The 16,124-nt window shown below is 36.7% G+C and overlaps 1 protein-coding gene across 3 annotated transcripts; it reads left to right on the top strand.

Moving 5' to 3' along the window:
* Positions 1 to 4,857: 4,857 nt before the first annotated feature.
* On the top strand, positions 4,858 to 15,496 carry LOC137807011 (Nucleic acid-binding proteins superfamily). Of its 3 annotated transcripts, none has more exons than XR_016519663.1 (13): positions 4,858 to 5,231; positions 5,473 to 5,659; positions 6,562 to 6,634; positions 11,805 to 11,955; positions 12,158 to 12,267; positions 12,432 to 12,572; positions 12,656 to 12,797; positions 12,879 to 13,022; positions 13,445 to 13,630; positions 13,708 to 13,782; positions 14,022 to 14,160; positions 14,682 to 14,951; positions 15,110 to 15,496. XR_016519663.1 is itself a non-coding variant. In XM_068607425.1 (13 exons), the coding sequence occupies exons 1-13, from the start codon at positions 4,947 to 4,949 to the stop codon at positions 15,257 to 15,259; spliced, it is 2,028 nt and encodes a 675-aa protein (XP_068463526.1). In that variant the 5' UTR covers positions 4,858 to 4,946; the 3' UTR covers positions 15,260 to 15,496. The 3 variants fall into 3 exon arrangements, 1 of the variants encoding a protein (XP_068463526.1); XR_016519664.1 differs by having other exon boundaries at positions 13,437 to 13,605; XM_068607425.1 differs by having other exon boundaries at positions 13,445 to 13,605.
* Positions 15,497 to 16,124: the final 628 nt, after the last annotated feature.

Below are 16,124 nucleotides of genomic sequence, written 5' to 3'. Positions count from 1 at the left end.
CCATAGGTCGATGTTGTTGGAGGCTTGGAATGATCTATGAATAAGCCTTGAGAGAATCATGGAATTGCACTAATTCCATAGATCGAATTCAAGGGGCTTATTGACTTGTGAAGGCATTGCTAGCATGTCGTCGACGAAGCCAAGCTTCTTCTTTGCGATGAGGGCATGTGTCAATGATTTCTTTCAAGATAAATAATTCGACCCATTCAATTTTGTTGGAACGAGCATGTGCCCGGATTTATCTGAATGATGGACATAATACGGATGTGATGGATCCATGAGGATGGTTTTCAGAGGTTTCTGCGTCTTTGGACATGATCAGACTGTTTTTGACAAATAGGGAAAGATTTCTTCAAAGCACCAGGATCGACGCTATGATACCATATAAAAGATGTAAAACTGGAAATTGATGATCAGAAAATTGATTTTGTGTGTGATTATTCTTGATACATACATGGGCATATATACACTAAAGTTTAACCAGGAGGGAGAGAATATCTACGTAACTCAAGACATTAAACTAATGATATCCACGTTACGGGATCTGATTTGCATTTACATAGCTAATCATAATATATACATTAATGGTAAATATATATTCCTTAATATGGCCATCACAATATTTTTTTTACAAAATTTACAAAAAATTCTTTTTGACACTAAGTTTTCTTTTAATTTTAGTGACCTAAATATAATTTTTTTGTTTACTTATTCAATGAGTTTCTTCAACTTATAAATGATAAAGTTATGTCATGATATAATTTTTTATCAAATTTTTCTATTTAAATTGTTCTTTACTTATCCTAGCCTGACCACGGCACTGAGAGAACCTCGGATCCTACGCATAACATGCCACTCAATTGCTATTCTATCAAGCTATATATTTTTTAACCTAGCAGGAACATAACTCATGTCAGAACTCTAACAATCCATATAGATATAAGCATATGAAGCTTATAGATCATTACTGATAATCTCATACCGGCAATATCATTCCTCTATGTTGCAAGAAGAAGAAAAGACAAAAATGGTGGCATTGTTGTTTCAAAAAAACAGTTAATATGTTGTCTCTTACGAGTAATTAGAAAGATTTATGAGATAACTCAATTTTTTTTTTACATTATACCTCCTTTTTAAAAACTTTAACAATAACTTTGTAGGGTTATTTTTTCAATATGTTGTTGAATTCATTCATCTTCATCCAATATACAACTCTCAAACTCTTCGCTTAAATTCCTCCAATACGAAAACCTGGGCTCGAGCTAATTGAATCAAGCTCAACATGTTAATGCTCTTTCCTTGGAAGTACCTATATATTTTATTTTTCTTGGAAATACACACAAGTATTCATTTAACGGTAGAAGAATTGAAGTGATATTAAAGTTATTAAGTATATTCTTCTGAAGGTTGAATTATGTTAAATTATTGTGGTTATTATGACTAGGTACTTCCATGAGAGGAGGCAAACCAGGAACCTTTGTTGAAGAAACCACGTGAAGAGGCAGCCACTGCCAAACAAGGAATATAGTTAAATCACAGTGGTATACCCTGTGCATATATTCCCCGTTTCTTATCACCACTGTTTCTCTTACTTTTAGTCGTTCAACTTATAATTGCTTTGTCCTTCTAATGTCTGATGGAGCAAACACTGTCACAAGCCCACTTTGGACGTGAAAAAACCCTACTGATGGAAAATATCGAGAAACATGAGGTATGGCAGTGTCAGATTCCATTATTTTATTTTCCTTTTAAGAGTTTTGCATCTCTTCAAGTTTTCTTATTATGGTTTACAGAAAGGAAAAGGGTTTTCTAAACCATTTATAAGGAGTTTGACTATTGTGCATTCTAATCAAGAGGTTGTAGAAATTATGCATGTATTTCTGAAATTACATCCTGCATTATATCTGAATATTTCAGCGTCTTGTCTATTTCTATCTGTCGCTCCAATCAGAATTCGAAACGTTTTAACTCTTTTTATTTATTTACATTTGGTGATAAAGAATTAATAAGAGTTGCACTTTAATTTTACCTAAATTTTATTAAAATTGGTTTAAAAAGTAATGTTTGGATTCATACTATATTATATTATAGAATATTTTTATCATATAAAATGTTTTTATCTTAATCGATTTAAGACTATATATTATGGGTAATATATTATGGGTGATTTGAGTGACTGATTTGATAAGCACTATTGAAAAAAATTCTAAATGATTCTGATACATAAATGTGAATTTTAAGGACAACTCAACTTTATAAAATTAGCTGTTGTATATAAGAAATTGTATCTTCAATTTGAGTAGTGTAATCCATTATTTTTTTTGTATGATGGTGCTTTTAGCTTTTTATTAAGGGTTGAAGTATTTCTAAAATATTTTTTTTATTGTTTTTTTTCTAATAAAAAAATTCTACTATAAAATATCTTTATTTATAAAGAGATTTCTAACAAACATTTTTTTTTATGTTTTTTTATAAGTTTTATACTATATTTCTAACATTGTGTAGATGTTAATGTGTTTGTTGAGTATGGCACTTTTTAGAAAATATATTCATGAAGTATCAAAATGTATAAATTTAGAAAATATTTAACAAAAGAATTATTTTGTGAACAATTAAAATATAAAAATATTAATGATGGAAATTTTTAATTTTAAAAAATTAAGTTAGTTCAATGAGCAAAATATTCCTTCAAATATACCTGCATATCTTATTATTATATTTAATTTAATTAGAAACTTAAGAAATAATATTTGATATAATAAGTGGTAATAAGCAGCGTGCAACCCATTTTTTTCTTATCTATATACCAGAAAAACAATAAAAGTGAACCCGCTACACATAAAATGCATCTGAAAGTTACATATAGAATCATAATAATACACGTAAAATAATATTATTTTCAATAAACAGTGAATATCATTATACTTCTTTTATCATCAAATAGAAATTCAAAAAATATACCTAACAAAGTGGCACAGTGTTACACTTTTTTCAATTTTATAAATAGATTTTTTCCCTCTTACCTGTTGCTGAAAATAGAAAGATTGCTTATTCCATTTCCTAATTTTATACGTAAAAAAAGGCTTATTCAAGATAAACAAGATACATTTTTGAGTTCTTAATATTTAGTCATATATCTCATTTTTATTTATTTTATCGTAGTATTCATCACTATATACATACATATATATATATATATATTTTTATTTTTTTTTCTTTTTCTTTTTGTATAGTTATTTTCATCACTGTATATTATTATTTTTTCTTTTCGTATACTTCTTTCCTCGCATACATTCAAAAAGTATATATACACAATTTTTTTTCTGTATCTCTCTCTCTCTCTTATAATATACTCAATCATCAGATTCCGTTAGAGGCTTAGCACCAGATAAGATCTGATATATAAGACGAAAACATGACAAGACAAGTAATGATAAAAATAAAGTGTTATATCGTCGACTATTATTGATGCATATATTAATTATATAAATAATACGAACATTGAGAATAAATTATATAGATTTTAATGATGGGAAATTTCAATTTATATAAAAAAAATAGTTTGGTGATGAACCTCTGAATTAGTTTTCTTTTTTTTTATTCGATGTGTTTCATAATCCTTGACTAAAAGCCTTCGTCAAATAGTCTGACTATCGCTTTAAAAAAATAATCGTATCATAGTTTAATCTGTGTTTGGATGAAAAATTACATAATTTCTAAAACATTTAAATATATTCAATTTGATCTTTTATTTTTTATTTTTAAATATTTTATGAAAATTAAATTTAATAAATTTTATTTTATTTAGTCAAATAAAATATTTCAATTACTAATAAAATATTAAATATTTATTAATAATTTAAAATTATTAATATTGATGATTTTTTAGTTGATATTGGTTAATGTTTTATTTTTTTTGTCAAAAGTTGTTAATGGTATTTAAAAAAAAATTCATGATTGACGTATCAAGATTGTTTTTAGTTAATTAATGATTTAGTAAAAAAATATTTAACATTATAAAAAAATCCTCAGAAAATTATTAATAATGAATAATATTTTGTATTGACGATAGAAATAATCTCTAGTGTCAATTAAAAAAAAATATAATTCATACTCTTGAAAAAATATTCTCCTCGACATTGAATGATAAAATCATAACTAATATTGAGCATAAAAACAATAGCGATCTACGTTAAAAAAATAAATAAATTCTAAGAACTCAAATTACAAAATAATTCTTATGAGCGTGAATTGAATACAAAAATTCTAATCAATATAAACTAAAAGGTACTTATTTTGAATGTTTTCATTTCAGTCTAGCTAATAATGACGCATTAATCAAAATCATGCTAAGGAGAAAATGAGAAAAAACATGAATTTAAAAAAAAATCTTGTTTTTTATGTGGAATTTAAAAGTTTCTAATTTAAAATAATACAATTATTCTAACAAAATACTAAAATTTCAATTTCTTATAAAATAAGATATGTTTTTTTATGAAACATTTCAAATTCTCTAAAAAAAAATATTTGTTATAGAAAATATATATTTAAGAATCATTGTCCCAAACAACTAGAAACAAAACTATGTTAACTCGACTGGATCGAATCAGGTAAAATCTCATGGCCTAGTCGGTATAACGAATCAATTTTAGTTTAAAAAGAGTGCATGATGAGTTTTACGGGGTGTATAAAAAAATATCCTTCACGTAAAAGAATGGAGCCCATCATCACTAAACCAGCCGTTTCTTTATTTTTTGGGCCAGACTGTACAATATTTGGGCCCTAAAGCCGTACATTAGCCCAATAAAGTATTGCCCGCCAAAAAGTAGAAAACCTATTTACAAAAGGAGCATTTTCAATTGAAAACGGCGCCAAGCCGCTAAATAAGCGTTTCAGAGAGACCTCTCGTTACCACTTTCTGCATCTGAAAAGTCAGTTACTCGAGAATGGAGCATCGCGATCATCATTGCTTCAGCAGTAAGTTAGATTCTGCCATGGGCGTATACCTTTGCCAAGAAGATCAAGAAAAGGAGGAGGAAGAACAAGACCCCTTTCTAAAATTTGTTGAACACGCAAGATCTGAACTATTATCGCTAGAAGGCGATGCTAACAGAGACGACGAGGGTTCCGCTGGACTTGGGTGGAGTTGGATCGTTTCTCGTATTCTGAAGACTTGCATTGCTTATTCAAGCGGAGTCACTCCCGCGATCTTGCTCTCTGAACTCTCTCAGGTACATCACCCTCTCTCGTCCATTTCTTATCTGTTTGGATGCGATTTCCCCAGTGCACAGACTACGAAATTGATTAGTTAGGGTTTTGTACTCGGTTTCGTTCTTCTCTTTTGGAAGTAGATTGGTTATGTAGCAATTGCTGTTTTCGAAGAGAGTTTAGCTGTTACTTTTGCGTGGTGTTGAGTTTAGTTCGATTTTTGCTGTTTTTCGCCACTTTTCTTATTGTTGATCTGTTTTGAAGATGTGGAGTGAGCAACGCAGGGTTGGGGTTCCGGAGAAGAGTCTAGAAATAATCCAATACCTCAAGAAGAATAATCGGAGGACAAAGCTTCCGAACACTGTTACTATTGATTCCATATACGAAAAGAACTTCCTGTCCTTGAGCAGTGTTCTCGAGGCTGTTATCATTGATGCATTTGTGCTCCCAGGTACTTTGAAATTAAAGCATTTTTTCCCGTGTACATTTTAATGATGGGAACGAACGAGTGTGAAGATTGTTGTTCTTGCAGTCTGAATGACGAACTCAGAGTGATCCAGAACAAAGTTAACCTGATGTGCATGAACTAACACAGTTTCCAAGGAATTGTTAGTGCGATGTACACGTCTCCACGATATAATTTGTTCTTCCCAATGATAGTTTGAGACAGCAAAACTACTAGTTTTTAATGAAAATAACTCAAGAAGGAGAGTGAAAAGATGTGGGAGAGAACTCTGCAAACACCTTCTCTAATATAAATGTTTATAATAATAAAGAATGTTCCTAAAACCAAGTCAGATTAAGGATAAGGAGGGACCAAATTTAAATGACCAAGCCAAAAACATTAAATATAAGAAAATTATCAGTTTTTAATAAATTATGAATATTAGTTTAAAATAAATTTGTAAATAATTAAATAAAAATGTTAACCTTTTTGAAATACTAATAAAACATACAACAAACTTTGCCATTTGTTAAAATTAAGTATTTTTTGAATAAAATTAATCCGTTAAATATTTACAAATAGGAATCGGTTTTGATATTTTACCCCACTTTAAGTCTAGTAGAAAGTTATTTGGTTTAACTTTTGGAGAGGTCAGTAAAATGGATACCACACTCTTAATTGCTATTTTCAAAAGTTTGATTTCTGATAGAGCCCACAGTCACCCATTGATTCTTTTTTTTAAATTTTTTTTAAATCAAATCCAATTCTTCTAATCAAGAAGGATGAGAACTAGAACATTCAGTTTAAGTTAGAAACACAGGTATTTCTAGTCAAATTTATGTTCCCACTCACCCATTGATTCCTGTATTTAATTTTGTTTTGTAATGATTGATGCTTGCCATCTGCAGGCACAGACATCCACATGCTTATGTTAGGGGATTATTGGAGCTCCAATACCATAGATCTCTACCTACACCGCAGGTAATTGAATTAAACAAATCAAGGTCTGATTCAATTTTGTAATTTGGTGCATTGTAAATAAAATTTACGCTATGCCTGCACCGACAGCTGGCTTTTCTATTTAGTTCACTTTACATGGTTTGTTTCTCTTGCTACTGAAAACAATGGAAACATAAAGTACTTAAAACTTTGGTACTTTTATTTTTTATTTAAGTGCATCGTTAGACAATCTGAAAGTAATGATGTTTAAGAAGATATTCAGTCTTTGGACTGTTTGTTCTTTCCATTGTTTATCGATTTAAAAGCTTTTAAAGTTTCCATGGCCTTATGTACGGGCATTTACCAAAGTCATAGTGGGGCCCCGGAGGTTGGGTCCGCTAGAGGGTCAGCAGGACAGGGCAGAGTCTTGCTAGGCTCACGGGTAAGGGGAGCCGAGGAGGGGGGGGTGTTGAGGCAGGGCGTGGAGGTCTCGGGCCTCGGCAACCCAACAGTAAAGATGGACCAAAAAAGGTGGTTTCCAAGCCACATCCCAGTTACCAGTAAGGAGAGGCCCAGATCACGAGGGATCCGTGCATGGGGTGTGGGGAACGCGGTAGTGCGCACCACCATCAAAGAGCCACTGGAAAGAGACGACTCGTAAGGGTCACGTCCCAGGGGTGATCTACATGCATGGAACGTGAATGAGGCAGGGAACGCCCAGGGTGGATGACCCCAGAGATTGGGCGCATGAGTCGGCACCCAAGTGGTCATCCCGCGCCAGATGCGCTTTGGCAAGGTAGCCTTACGCACTAAGATGGTCCTAAGACTGGGTGATAGTGTCGTTAAGGCGTGCCTACAGTATGCTTAAGCCATAGTTAGCAAGAGGGGCAGAGACACTGAAAGGTATATAAGGGGTAACAACGAACATAACAAGGTACGCTTTCGTTAGTACGCATTATGCATTTCTAAGAGAAGTAACAGAGAGAGAGAGAGAACACACACAGTGCTCTCAGAGTCAAGAGTTTTGGTGTTTCATTGCTCGAGAGTTTGACTTGAGCGTCGGAGTGCAACATTTGAAGTACACGTATTTTCGAATTTTCTGTACAATGTAGGGGCAAACCTGTCGCCTTGGTGTTTAGACACCTCGTGAGGGAGTGGCAACTTCCTTTGGGATGCCTCCTTCTCGAGTGTGGGCGCCAAGCGCGAACAACAAGGTTCAGTCAGTAACGAACCCGTCGCCTTGGTGTTTAGACACCTCGAGAGGGAGTGACAGTTTTCTTTGGGACGCCTCCCCCTCAAAGCGTGGGTGCCAAGTGCGAGCAGCAAGGTTCAGCCGGTGATGAACTGTCGCCTTGGTGTTTAGACACCTTGAGAGGGAGTGGCAGCTTCCTTCGGGACGCTTCCTCCTCGAGCGTGGGCACCAAGTGCATCGGTCGTCTTGGTGTTTAGACACCTTTGAGAGGGGTGGTAGCTTCCTTTGGGATGCCTCCTCCTCAAGTGTGGGCACCAAGTGCACCGGTCGTCTTGGTGTTTAGACACCTCAAGAGGGAGTGACAGCTTCCTTCGGAACGCCTCCTCCTCGAGCATGGACACCAAGTACGAACAACCGGGTTCGACCAGTTACGTCCTCCTTTGTCTCTGAGCGAAGACGAGACTAGTGACGCGCCTTGAGGCTAGACACCTTGAGACCGCAAAGTAGGAGTAAGTATCAGCAAAGGAGTTTTCCTTGTCTAAACAAGAAGTTGAGGCAAGGCCAGTTGAAGGTTCACGCATGCTCACTTCCATCACAGGTTGTTAAGCAGTTAAGGCAGAGGGTGAGAAAGCGTGCTACCTAAAGTTCGAAGTTTTAAAGTTTGTCAAGGACGTCGTATGGTGTTAGTATCAGAATGCTGTTAGTAAGAGCGACAAGTTAAAGACATAGTCCTCAACAAACAAAGATAAATAAAGCAAGTAAAGTAAGGTGCGAGTTGTATTAAAATTATAAATGTTTTGGAGTACACAGTTTCAAGGTCAGAGGTTAAGGAAGTTCCTTTTGAGGTCGCCTTGACACGATCTGCTCATCTACGACACGGTTCGACGTGGCGAAAGGGGAGACGTCCATCTCGGGATGCTTACAAGCAACCTGAGCTAGAGCGTCCTCAAACCCTGCGGCATAAGCGTCAACAACGTCATCGATGAACTCTGTTTTGGCTTTCTCAAAGGCTTCAGCTTGAGTAGCTAGTTTTGCCTTGACCCTTTGGCAAGTTCAGCTTCCACCTTTCCCAGCTGCACCTCTCGGTCCGTGGCCCGCTCTTCAAGTTTGGTCATTCTAGCTTTGTTGGTCGCGACCTCCTCCTCTAGTTCCATCACCTGGACGCGTAGTGGCACGACTTTGCCCATCAGAGTGGTGAACTCTTGGCCTTTGTCGTGGAGCTTCTTGTTAGCTTCAAGCTCGGCTTGTCAGAGGGCACTCAAACTCCTGGTTTAATGCAGTCTTACAGTTGGTGAAAACTTGAGTTTGTTGGGCTAGTTGTTCCCGCACCAGAGACAGTTCTTCAGCCAAGGCCAACTACCCTTTTGCTTTGGACTCTGCCTTGTGGGAGAAGGCGTCAGCTAGGGCAAGGAACTCGCCAAGGCCAAGAGCCAAGTTCTCCCGCACCACCTCGTCGGAGGAGTTTCCTGTAGCCCCTTTCTGGTAGTCCTTAAGGATTTGTTGAAGGACTAGGGGGGAGTTCAGGAGTAGGGGCCGGTTCAGGTACGCTCTCGCCGCCACCCTCGAGCGCAAGGGGGCCTTGGGGGGAGGAGGCGCTAGGTGGGTGATCCTTAAACGAGGCATGACGCCTAGCTGAGGAGGAATGGGAGGTGGCTGTTGTCGCGGCCTTGTGTCTCTTAAAGACAAGGCCTTCTGTGGTGTCCTCTTCGTCGTCAGACACAATTTCCACCACCCCTTTGCCCTTCTCAAGGGGGGTTGGCGTTGGAGAGGCCCTAACAGTTGGCAAGAGGACCGCGGCGATGGGAGCTAAGGGGGGAGGGGATGGAACAACTTGGTTGGTAGGTGGAGCGGAAGGTGCTGAGGCACCTACATCAACAACAACCTCTTCACGAAGGGCCAAGACCTCAGCTAGTCTTGCCCTCTTCTCCTCGTTCAGCACCATGCTTGCGTCAGAATTGGAAAGAGGTAAGAGTTTAGTAAATAGAGAAGAATTAAAAAATCAGTGCAAGTATGAGTTAACAGATAAGAGAAAGCGGAGTAGTGTTGTAAGGAAGATCAGGAACGAGTTTCTATACCAATATAGCCAGCAAGCCTAGTTGGGCTGTATTCGTTCTTGATGAGCTCTACGGAGCTGAAGACCGTCCCGAGGCTAGCCAACACTTGGCATACCTCACGATCAACAGAGGATAGCTCATCGAGGGTCTTGACTTTCTTAAGAGTCAATTACTTCACCCAGTACAAGGGGAATCCATCTAGCGCGGTGCAGTCGTACTCAGAGCAACACACCTTGAAGAATTTCCCTTTGAACCCTTTGTAAGGTTGCTGGAACAAGGTGAGGATGACTCTTTCTGTCACCCTGCGATCGGCAGAAGAAAGCTCATCCAAGGTTTTGGCTTTCTTGAGTTTTAACTTCCCCACCCAGTACAAGGGAAATCCGTCTAGGGCGGTGTGGTCGTGCTCGGAGCAGCACACCCTGAAGAATTTCCCCTTAAACCTCTTGTAAGACTGTTGGAACAGGGTAAGGATGCCTCTTCCTATCACCCCGCTGAAGCTAACCCAAAGGTTTTTCCCTGGGTTTTTGGCCTCAAAGAAATGGAGGAAAACATCTACGGAGGGGCATGACCAAAGTAATTACAAAGGATGGAGAAGGCCTTGATGAAGGCCCAGCTGTTGGGATGCAGTTGGGGAGGGGCAATGTTTATTTCAGTTAACTCCCTTTCGAAGCTGTTGAAGGGAAGGCGCTGCCTAATGCGCTTGAAGACAGTCTAGTAGAAGAAGAAGGGTTCACCTTCGTTGGCGTGACTGTCCACGCACACGGGTTCACCCTCTACGCAAGGACGAACCGAGATATAAGCGTCACACTCTCTCCCGAACGCCTTACCCTTGAAGTCAGGCTCGCTGTCCAAGTGTGCCCTCTAGTCCGCAATAGAGGTGAGGGAGGAGGTTTCGGCAAGGAGCTCGTCGGAGGCCCAAGGGTATAAAGGCTTGTAGTTGACGCTAGGTGGAGGAGGGTTGGCGATGACTTTCGTTCGTGCCATGATGAAGGAAGCTAGGAAAAGCAAGGAAAATAAGAAAGCAAAGGTTAAGCAAGGGGGGGCTATGGTGTGAAACTAAAGAAACCCAGAAAACCCTACCCTCGTAGGAAAACTCAGAAAACAGAGGAACGTAGGAGATGTAGAAGAAAACTTAAAATGCGGAAGTTTAAACAGACCCAGACAGTTATCAATGCGCAAAATCAGAAGTAAAGAGCAATCAATGGAGAAAAATTATACCTTTGATTATTGATGAGCGAAAGTTTTGATTTTTGTGAAAAGAGGAAACCAGAGAGCTTGAGGGTGAAGATGAAGAGTGCGAGAGAAGTTTCAAATGATGAAACAGTGCATGAAGCGTGCGTTTTTGAAACGCTTAACGTAAACTCATTAAGTCCTAATCGTTGGATTAAGACACGTGTGTGCTGATCAAGGCAGGAACAGGAAAGCGTCACTTCGGTGCACTGCACATGTCCTGTCACATGAAGAAGCCACGTAGGACGGTAGGGCCAGGCCGTAGTCTCTTTGCTGAAGAAGTTGACAGCTCGAGACTGGGGGGCTTGTGTACCAACTGGTACGCTTTCGTTAGTACGCATTACGCATTTCTAAGAGAAGTAACATAGAAAGAGAGAACACACATAGTGCTCTCAGAGTTAAGAGTTTTGGTGTTTCATTGTCCGAGAGTTTGACTTGAGCGCAAACGGCTGTGAGGGCGCCCTTTGTCTCTTTGTTTCAGGTGATTCCATCGGAGGAAAGGAACGTAGGAACGGAGGGTTCTCGGACACGAAGTTATCAGAAGCGCACAAAGACGTTTAGGTCAACCGGCGGGAACAACTTACATTTATTTAAAATATTTGCACAAAATACAAGTATTGAGTTTGGATTTAGCTCCTCTTTTCAGTTTGAAATATGTAGCGAGTAATTCGAAATCAAAACATTGGCATCTTTATTTGCAATTTCATTTAATATTGTATCATATTTTGTCCTGCAGATTCTGTGACTTAGCAGGCCTGCAGAACGGAATTCTCAAGCGAGGAAGGGAGATTTTTCTCACTGGTTGCTGCTACCTCCGAACTGCCACTGGAGGTTCTGGACGTGTACGTCTTTTGCCAACAGAGTATCTTGTGATTCTATTGGACGAGGTAACGGTCAAAGTTGGTCTCAATATGAATTTGTGGTATTTGATTGGATCATTGTAGTTGCATATGAAAGTAGTTCGAGTTCGGAACAAATAATGTTTTCTGGACACTACTTCTACCTTTCGGTGTTTGTGCTACACCTAAAAGATGAGATTCAGGTCAAGTTTTCGTGATGGTAATTCTTTCATTTTCTTCAAATCCGTAGAATAAGGATGATGATGCAATGCTACTAGGAGCTCAGTTTTGTTCAGACTCTTTCTCTTCAATTTCTCTTGATGCAGTGAACGGTGGGACTTCGTATTCACTTTATGCCCGGTAAACTACATGCAGTTATTGATCTGTTTATTCAAAAAATGTGGTGTTATATTTTTACATTGTGCGATGATAAAATACCATGCTTGATTTTACTTTTTGTACAAATGTGCAAGTGCAGCTTAAAAGTATTTACTACATCAATATTTTCTTATATTGATTTATAGGATTGAAAAGATCGAATCTTCGGAAGTTCAAGGGAAGTATGGAATCTTACAAAAAAAACAGATTATTCTTGTTGACAGTGATGGTGTCGTAATAAAGTTTTTCTTATGGGGTGAGCAGATTCTCCTGGCCAATCTTTTCAGGTGAATTCTTGCAGTGGTCAGACTTCTGAAGTTGAATAGTTCTTTTCATGCTTGTATAACATTCATTTTTTGGGAGTGTACAGAGTGGGAAGCATGCTTGCCATGGACAAACCATATGTTGCTAGTTCAGAGGACTGTGATGTCGAGACAAGGGAAGGTTTTTGTCTCGAATACGGAACCGAAACACAATTATATTTGGTGCCTTATATTCAACGTGAAGAACAGGTGATTTATGGATTTCTGTATTGACGACATAAACTATTGTAGTTGTCAAAAGGAGAAAATATTAACAGCAATGCCAATTAGGTGTGCGTAACATTGACTCCAAATCGCCCTCATGGTTCACGGCCCTTGGGTTCTTGTAATCCCAGTCAAGATCTCCAGGTTTCTCAAGTTAGCCTGCCCCGTGATTCTCAGGGGACCATTGATTTCAGAAATTATCCTTTTCGGGTGAGTTCTCTCGCTACCTCCTCTCCAAAGTACATTAAAGGATAGTTTTTCCTTATTTTCTATTTGCTCTTAATCTTAATAGCTATATCGCTAATTTATATTGGAAGCCTGCCAATAACCGGTGTTTGATTTTATTATTGGCTTTAGTTTAGCAACACGATTTTGACACCCTTTATTACGCGAAATTTGTGTTGCCCGATAAATTATGTAGGTCTCTATTGATTAAGTATTCAGTGGAACGTATATAAAATTTTCCCTGTATGGGCCAATAATACTAAAGGATGCACTGAAAAAATGTGTTCGTAGCTGTTCTCTTTCATATTTAATATTTCCGCACTATCTTATGTGTACTGCTGCAAAAGGTGTGCTTGTGTATCTTTTGGTTGATTACCTAACTTTATTACATGTGTGAAGTTTTGCAGTCATTTGTGGTCGACCTTCGTGACAAGATGACTGGCATCAGTCTCTATGGTGTTGTTACAGATATTATCAAAGAAGAAAATAACAAAGAAACTGTTTTCTCTTTAAGAATCGCAGATGAAAGAGGAGAAATTTGGACAAAGCTTCATTTTGCGAGATTTTGGTACTGAACAGTATAAGGAAACCATGTAAATGTTTCTTTGCAGTTCTTAATATTATTTTCTTTGCGCTGTCCATCCTTATATTCTTATAATATATATCTCAGGTCATTGGGAAGAGTGAGTCTCGGTCACACTGTATTCATATCTGGCTTGACATGCTCAATGTCAAAACAAAAATGGTGAGCACATCCAAGTTCAAAGTTAAAATTAAAAACTAATGCACATGACCAGTCACCACATGAGAAAAACAATTGTGAAAATTGACAGAAAATTAAAGTCTTTCAATACTTTAAATTCTTGCCTAGTATACCTTTCGATCATATTGTCTGCTCTACCTGTTTCATCTACCTGTATTAATCCGTTTTTGTGGTTGTATCCGCATAATCGCGCAATACAATTGAATGTTTCTGATTGACAGTCTGGAAGTATTATGGTTTGAGAATGGTATTGGAGCTTCTTTCATTAATCTCAGTTGCTTACCAGCATTGATCTACTCATCTTGCCTTCATAAGCTATCGCAACTCTCTGATATTTCTGACCAGACTACCTATACACAAGTAAGAATAATGTATCAGCATTATTTTAATGTCTATTTGACTTTTTTCTGTCATGTTTCAATTATTACGACGTCTTATTCTTGTCACTGGTGTCTTCTGTTTACAATTTTCTGACAAATAATTAATTATAGCCGTTGCAACATGATACTATATACAGAAAATATTTTTTATTTACTTATATAAAACATCTTGCAATAACCTTAGCTACGTATATTGTTCGACCTCAATATTCCTTGTTACTTAATGCATGTGCTCAGCCCTAATGAGTGAAATACGAGAGGTTATTGACATGTTCCTCGAGTGTTCGTAGTTGGATGGTGTTTACGAATTATTGTTCTATAAAATATATAAAGCAAGACATTAAAAATAGTAGGATTACATAAATAATATACCGCTTTATTATTATAGCCAAAAACTTTGTGTTGAATTACGGTTCTGAATCTTTCCATGCCTTTTACAGTATCTCCGTTATTTAATTGTTTATCTACAAATTCTGATAATTTTCCTTAATATTGTTGAAGGTATGCCGAGTCTCTCTTGATCCAATTGAGTATTATTACGTTAATACAAGATTTTCACATTCTCTATGTGGTCATTTTGTGAACAACATGCCTGATGGATCGGTGAAATGCTGCTTTTGTCGTACAATTTCTGATGCTACGTTGGTACGCACTTTTCATCTGAAAATTACTCTAGCGGGTGAGGGTGCGAAAATTCTAGCATGGTGTACAGGTCAAACTGCTATGGATTTGTTGCAGATAGCTCCTGAGGAGTTTTATGAACTTCCCGAGGTAACATCTTAAACTTCATATCCCTTAGCCATTGCAACCAAAGTTGAGTTTAGATAATGTAAGAAATCGCGAATTGTGAGCTTAAGCAATGCTAACTAACATCACTTGTATTAAAACACTTATTTGATTCTCAAAGAACACATTATTTTTGGTTTCAGGAAGAGCAATTAATGTATCCTTCGTCGTTAGGAAATGAGAGGTTTATGGTTGCTTTGGTAAAGTGTAAGCGAGATGGTTGTGTGATCGGTGAATTCTCGCCAGACGACACAATTTCGTGGGAAATCACTCGTGCATACAAGTGTGAATAATGTTGAATGCTCAATGTTGTATAAATGAAGGTGGCACTGGGATGGTAATGAATCTTGAGCCGTTCCTTCCACCATCATATAAGTGGAAGCCTGGAAGGTATTTCATGAAGAACGTTTTTTTTTAATTTAATTTTATGTATTTTATAAAATTGAAAATATTTTTTCTGATCTGTAATTATTCACTTTTATAAATTTAATTTTATCCTTGAGTAGGAGTTATTTTTACTCATTACATAATTCACCGTTAATTTATTAAGAATTTAATTCCACTTTTTTTCCAAATGTTTCTTAATTTTAATTTCAAAGTAAAATTTGTTGTATAAAATTGAAGACATTTTTCTTTCAATAAATTTTACAATATCAGAAAATAGTTTTAAATTATAATGCCCATAATATCATTAACGTGAAAATAAAAGTATTGAAATGTGAATGAAAATATTAAATAAATAAAATTATTAAAATTTCGGTTGATTGTTGTAATGCATTATGCAAGTGAGATAAGTGACCAATGTTCAGTCACACACGGATGTTTTACATTATATAATATAAACGAAGGCCAACTAAGACTTTGTTTAAACAAAGTTCTCCCATTAATATTTATAATATTGAAAAATTAGAAGAAAAATAAAATAAACTTTTCAAAATCTAAAAGAGTTATATGAAAGTTTCTATAATTTAACTCATGGAAAAAAATATGTTTTATTTTATTTTTCTTTTGGAAGTGTTTATGGATTTTTTTGTACAAATAGACTTTAGCTCAAGCTTAAATTCCTCGGAATCTGAAGAGAGTAAAAAGATACGTTGAGGTAAGGCGAGTTATAAAATATCTTTAAATGATTTTTAGGTTTTTTGTTTTTTGAACATT

This window comes from Phaseolus vulgaris, chromosome 3 (genome assembly GCF_051622355.1).
Source record: "Phaseolus vulgaris cultivar YP4 chromosome 3, ASM5162235v1, whole genome shotgun sequence".
NCBI classification, from domain to species: domain Eukaryota; kingdom Viridiplantae; phylum Streptophyta; class Magnoliopsida; order Fabales; family Fabaceae; genus Phaseolus; species Phaseolus vulgaris.
Note: the sequence above shows the minus strand (reverse complement) of the source record. Positions and strands in the feature narration are given on the sequence as shown.

Bases quoted from the DNA above. Each gene is read 5' to 3' on its own strand.
- LOC137807011 (XM_068607425.1), top strand. From the start codon at position 4,947: ATGGAGCATCGCGATCATCATTGCTTCAGCAGTAAGTTAGATTCTGCC. The intron at 12,573-12,655 runs GTGAATTCTTGC...GGGAGTGTACAG, and splicing joins CTCCTGGCCAATCTTTTCAG to AGTGGGAAGCATGCTTGCCA. The intron at 13,606-13,707 runs GTACTGAACAGT...TATATATCTCAG, and splicing joins CTTCATTTTGCGAGATTTTG to GTCATTGGGAAGAGTGAGTC.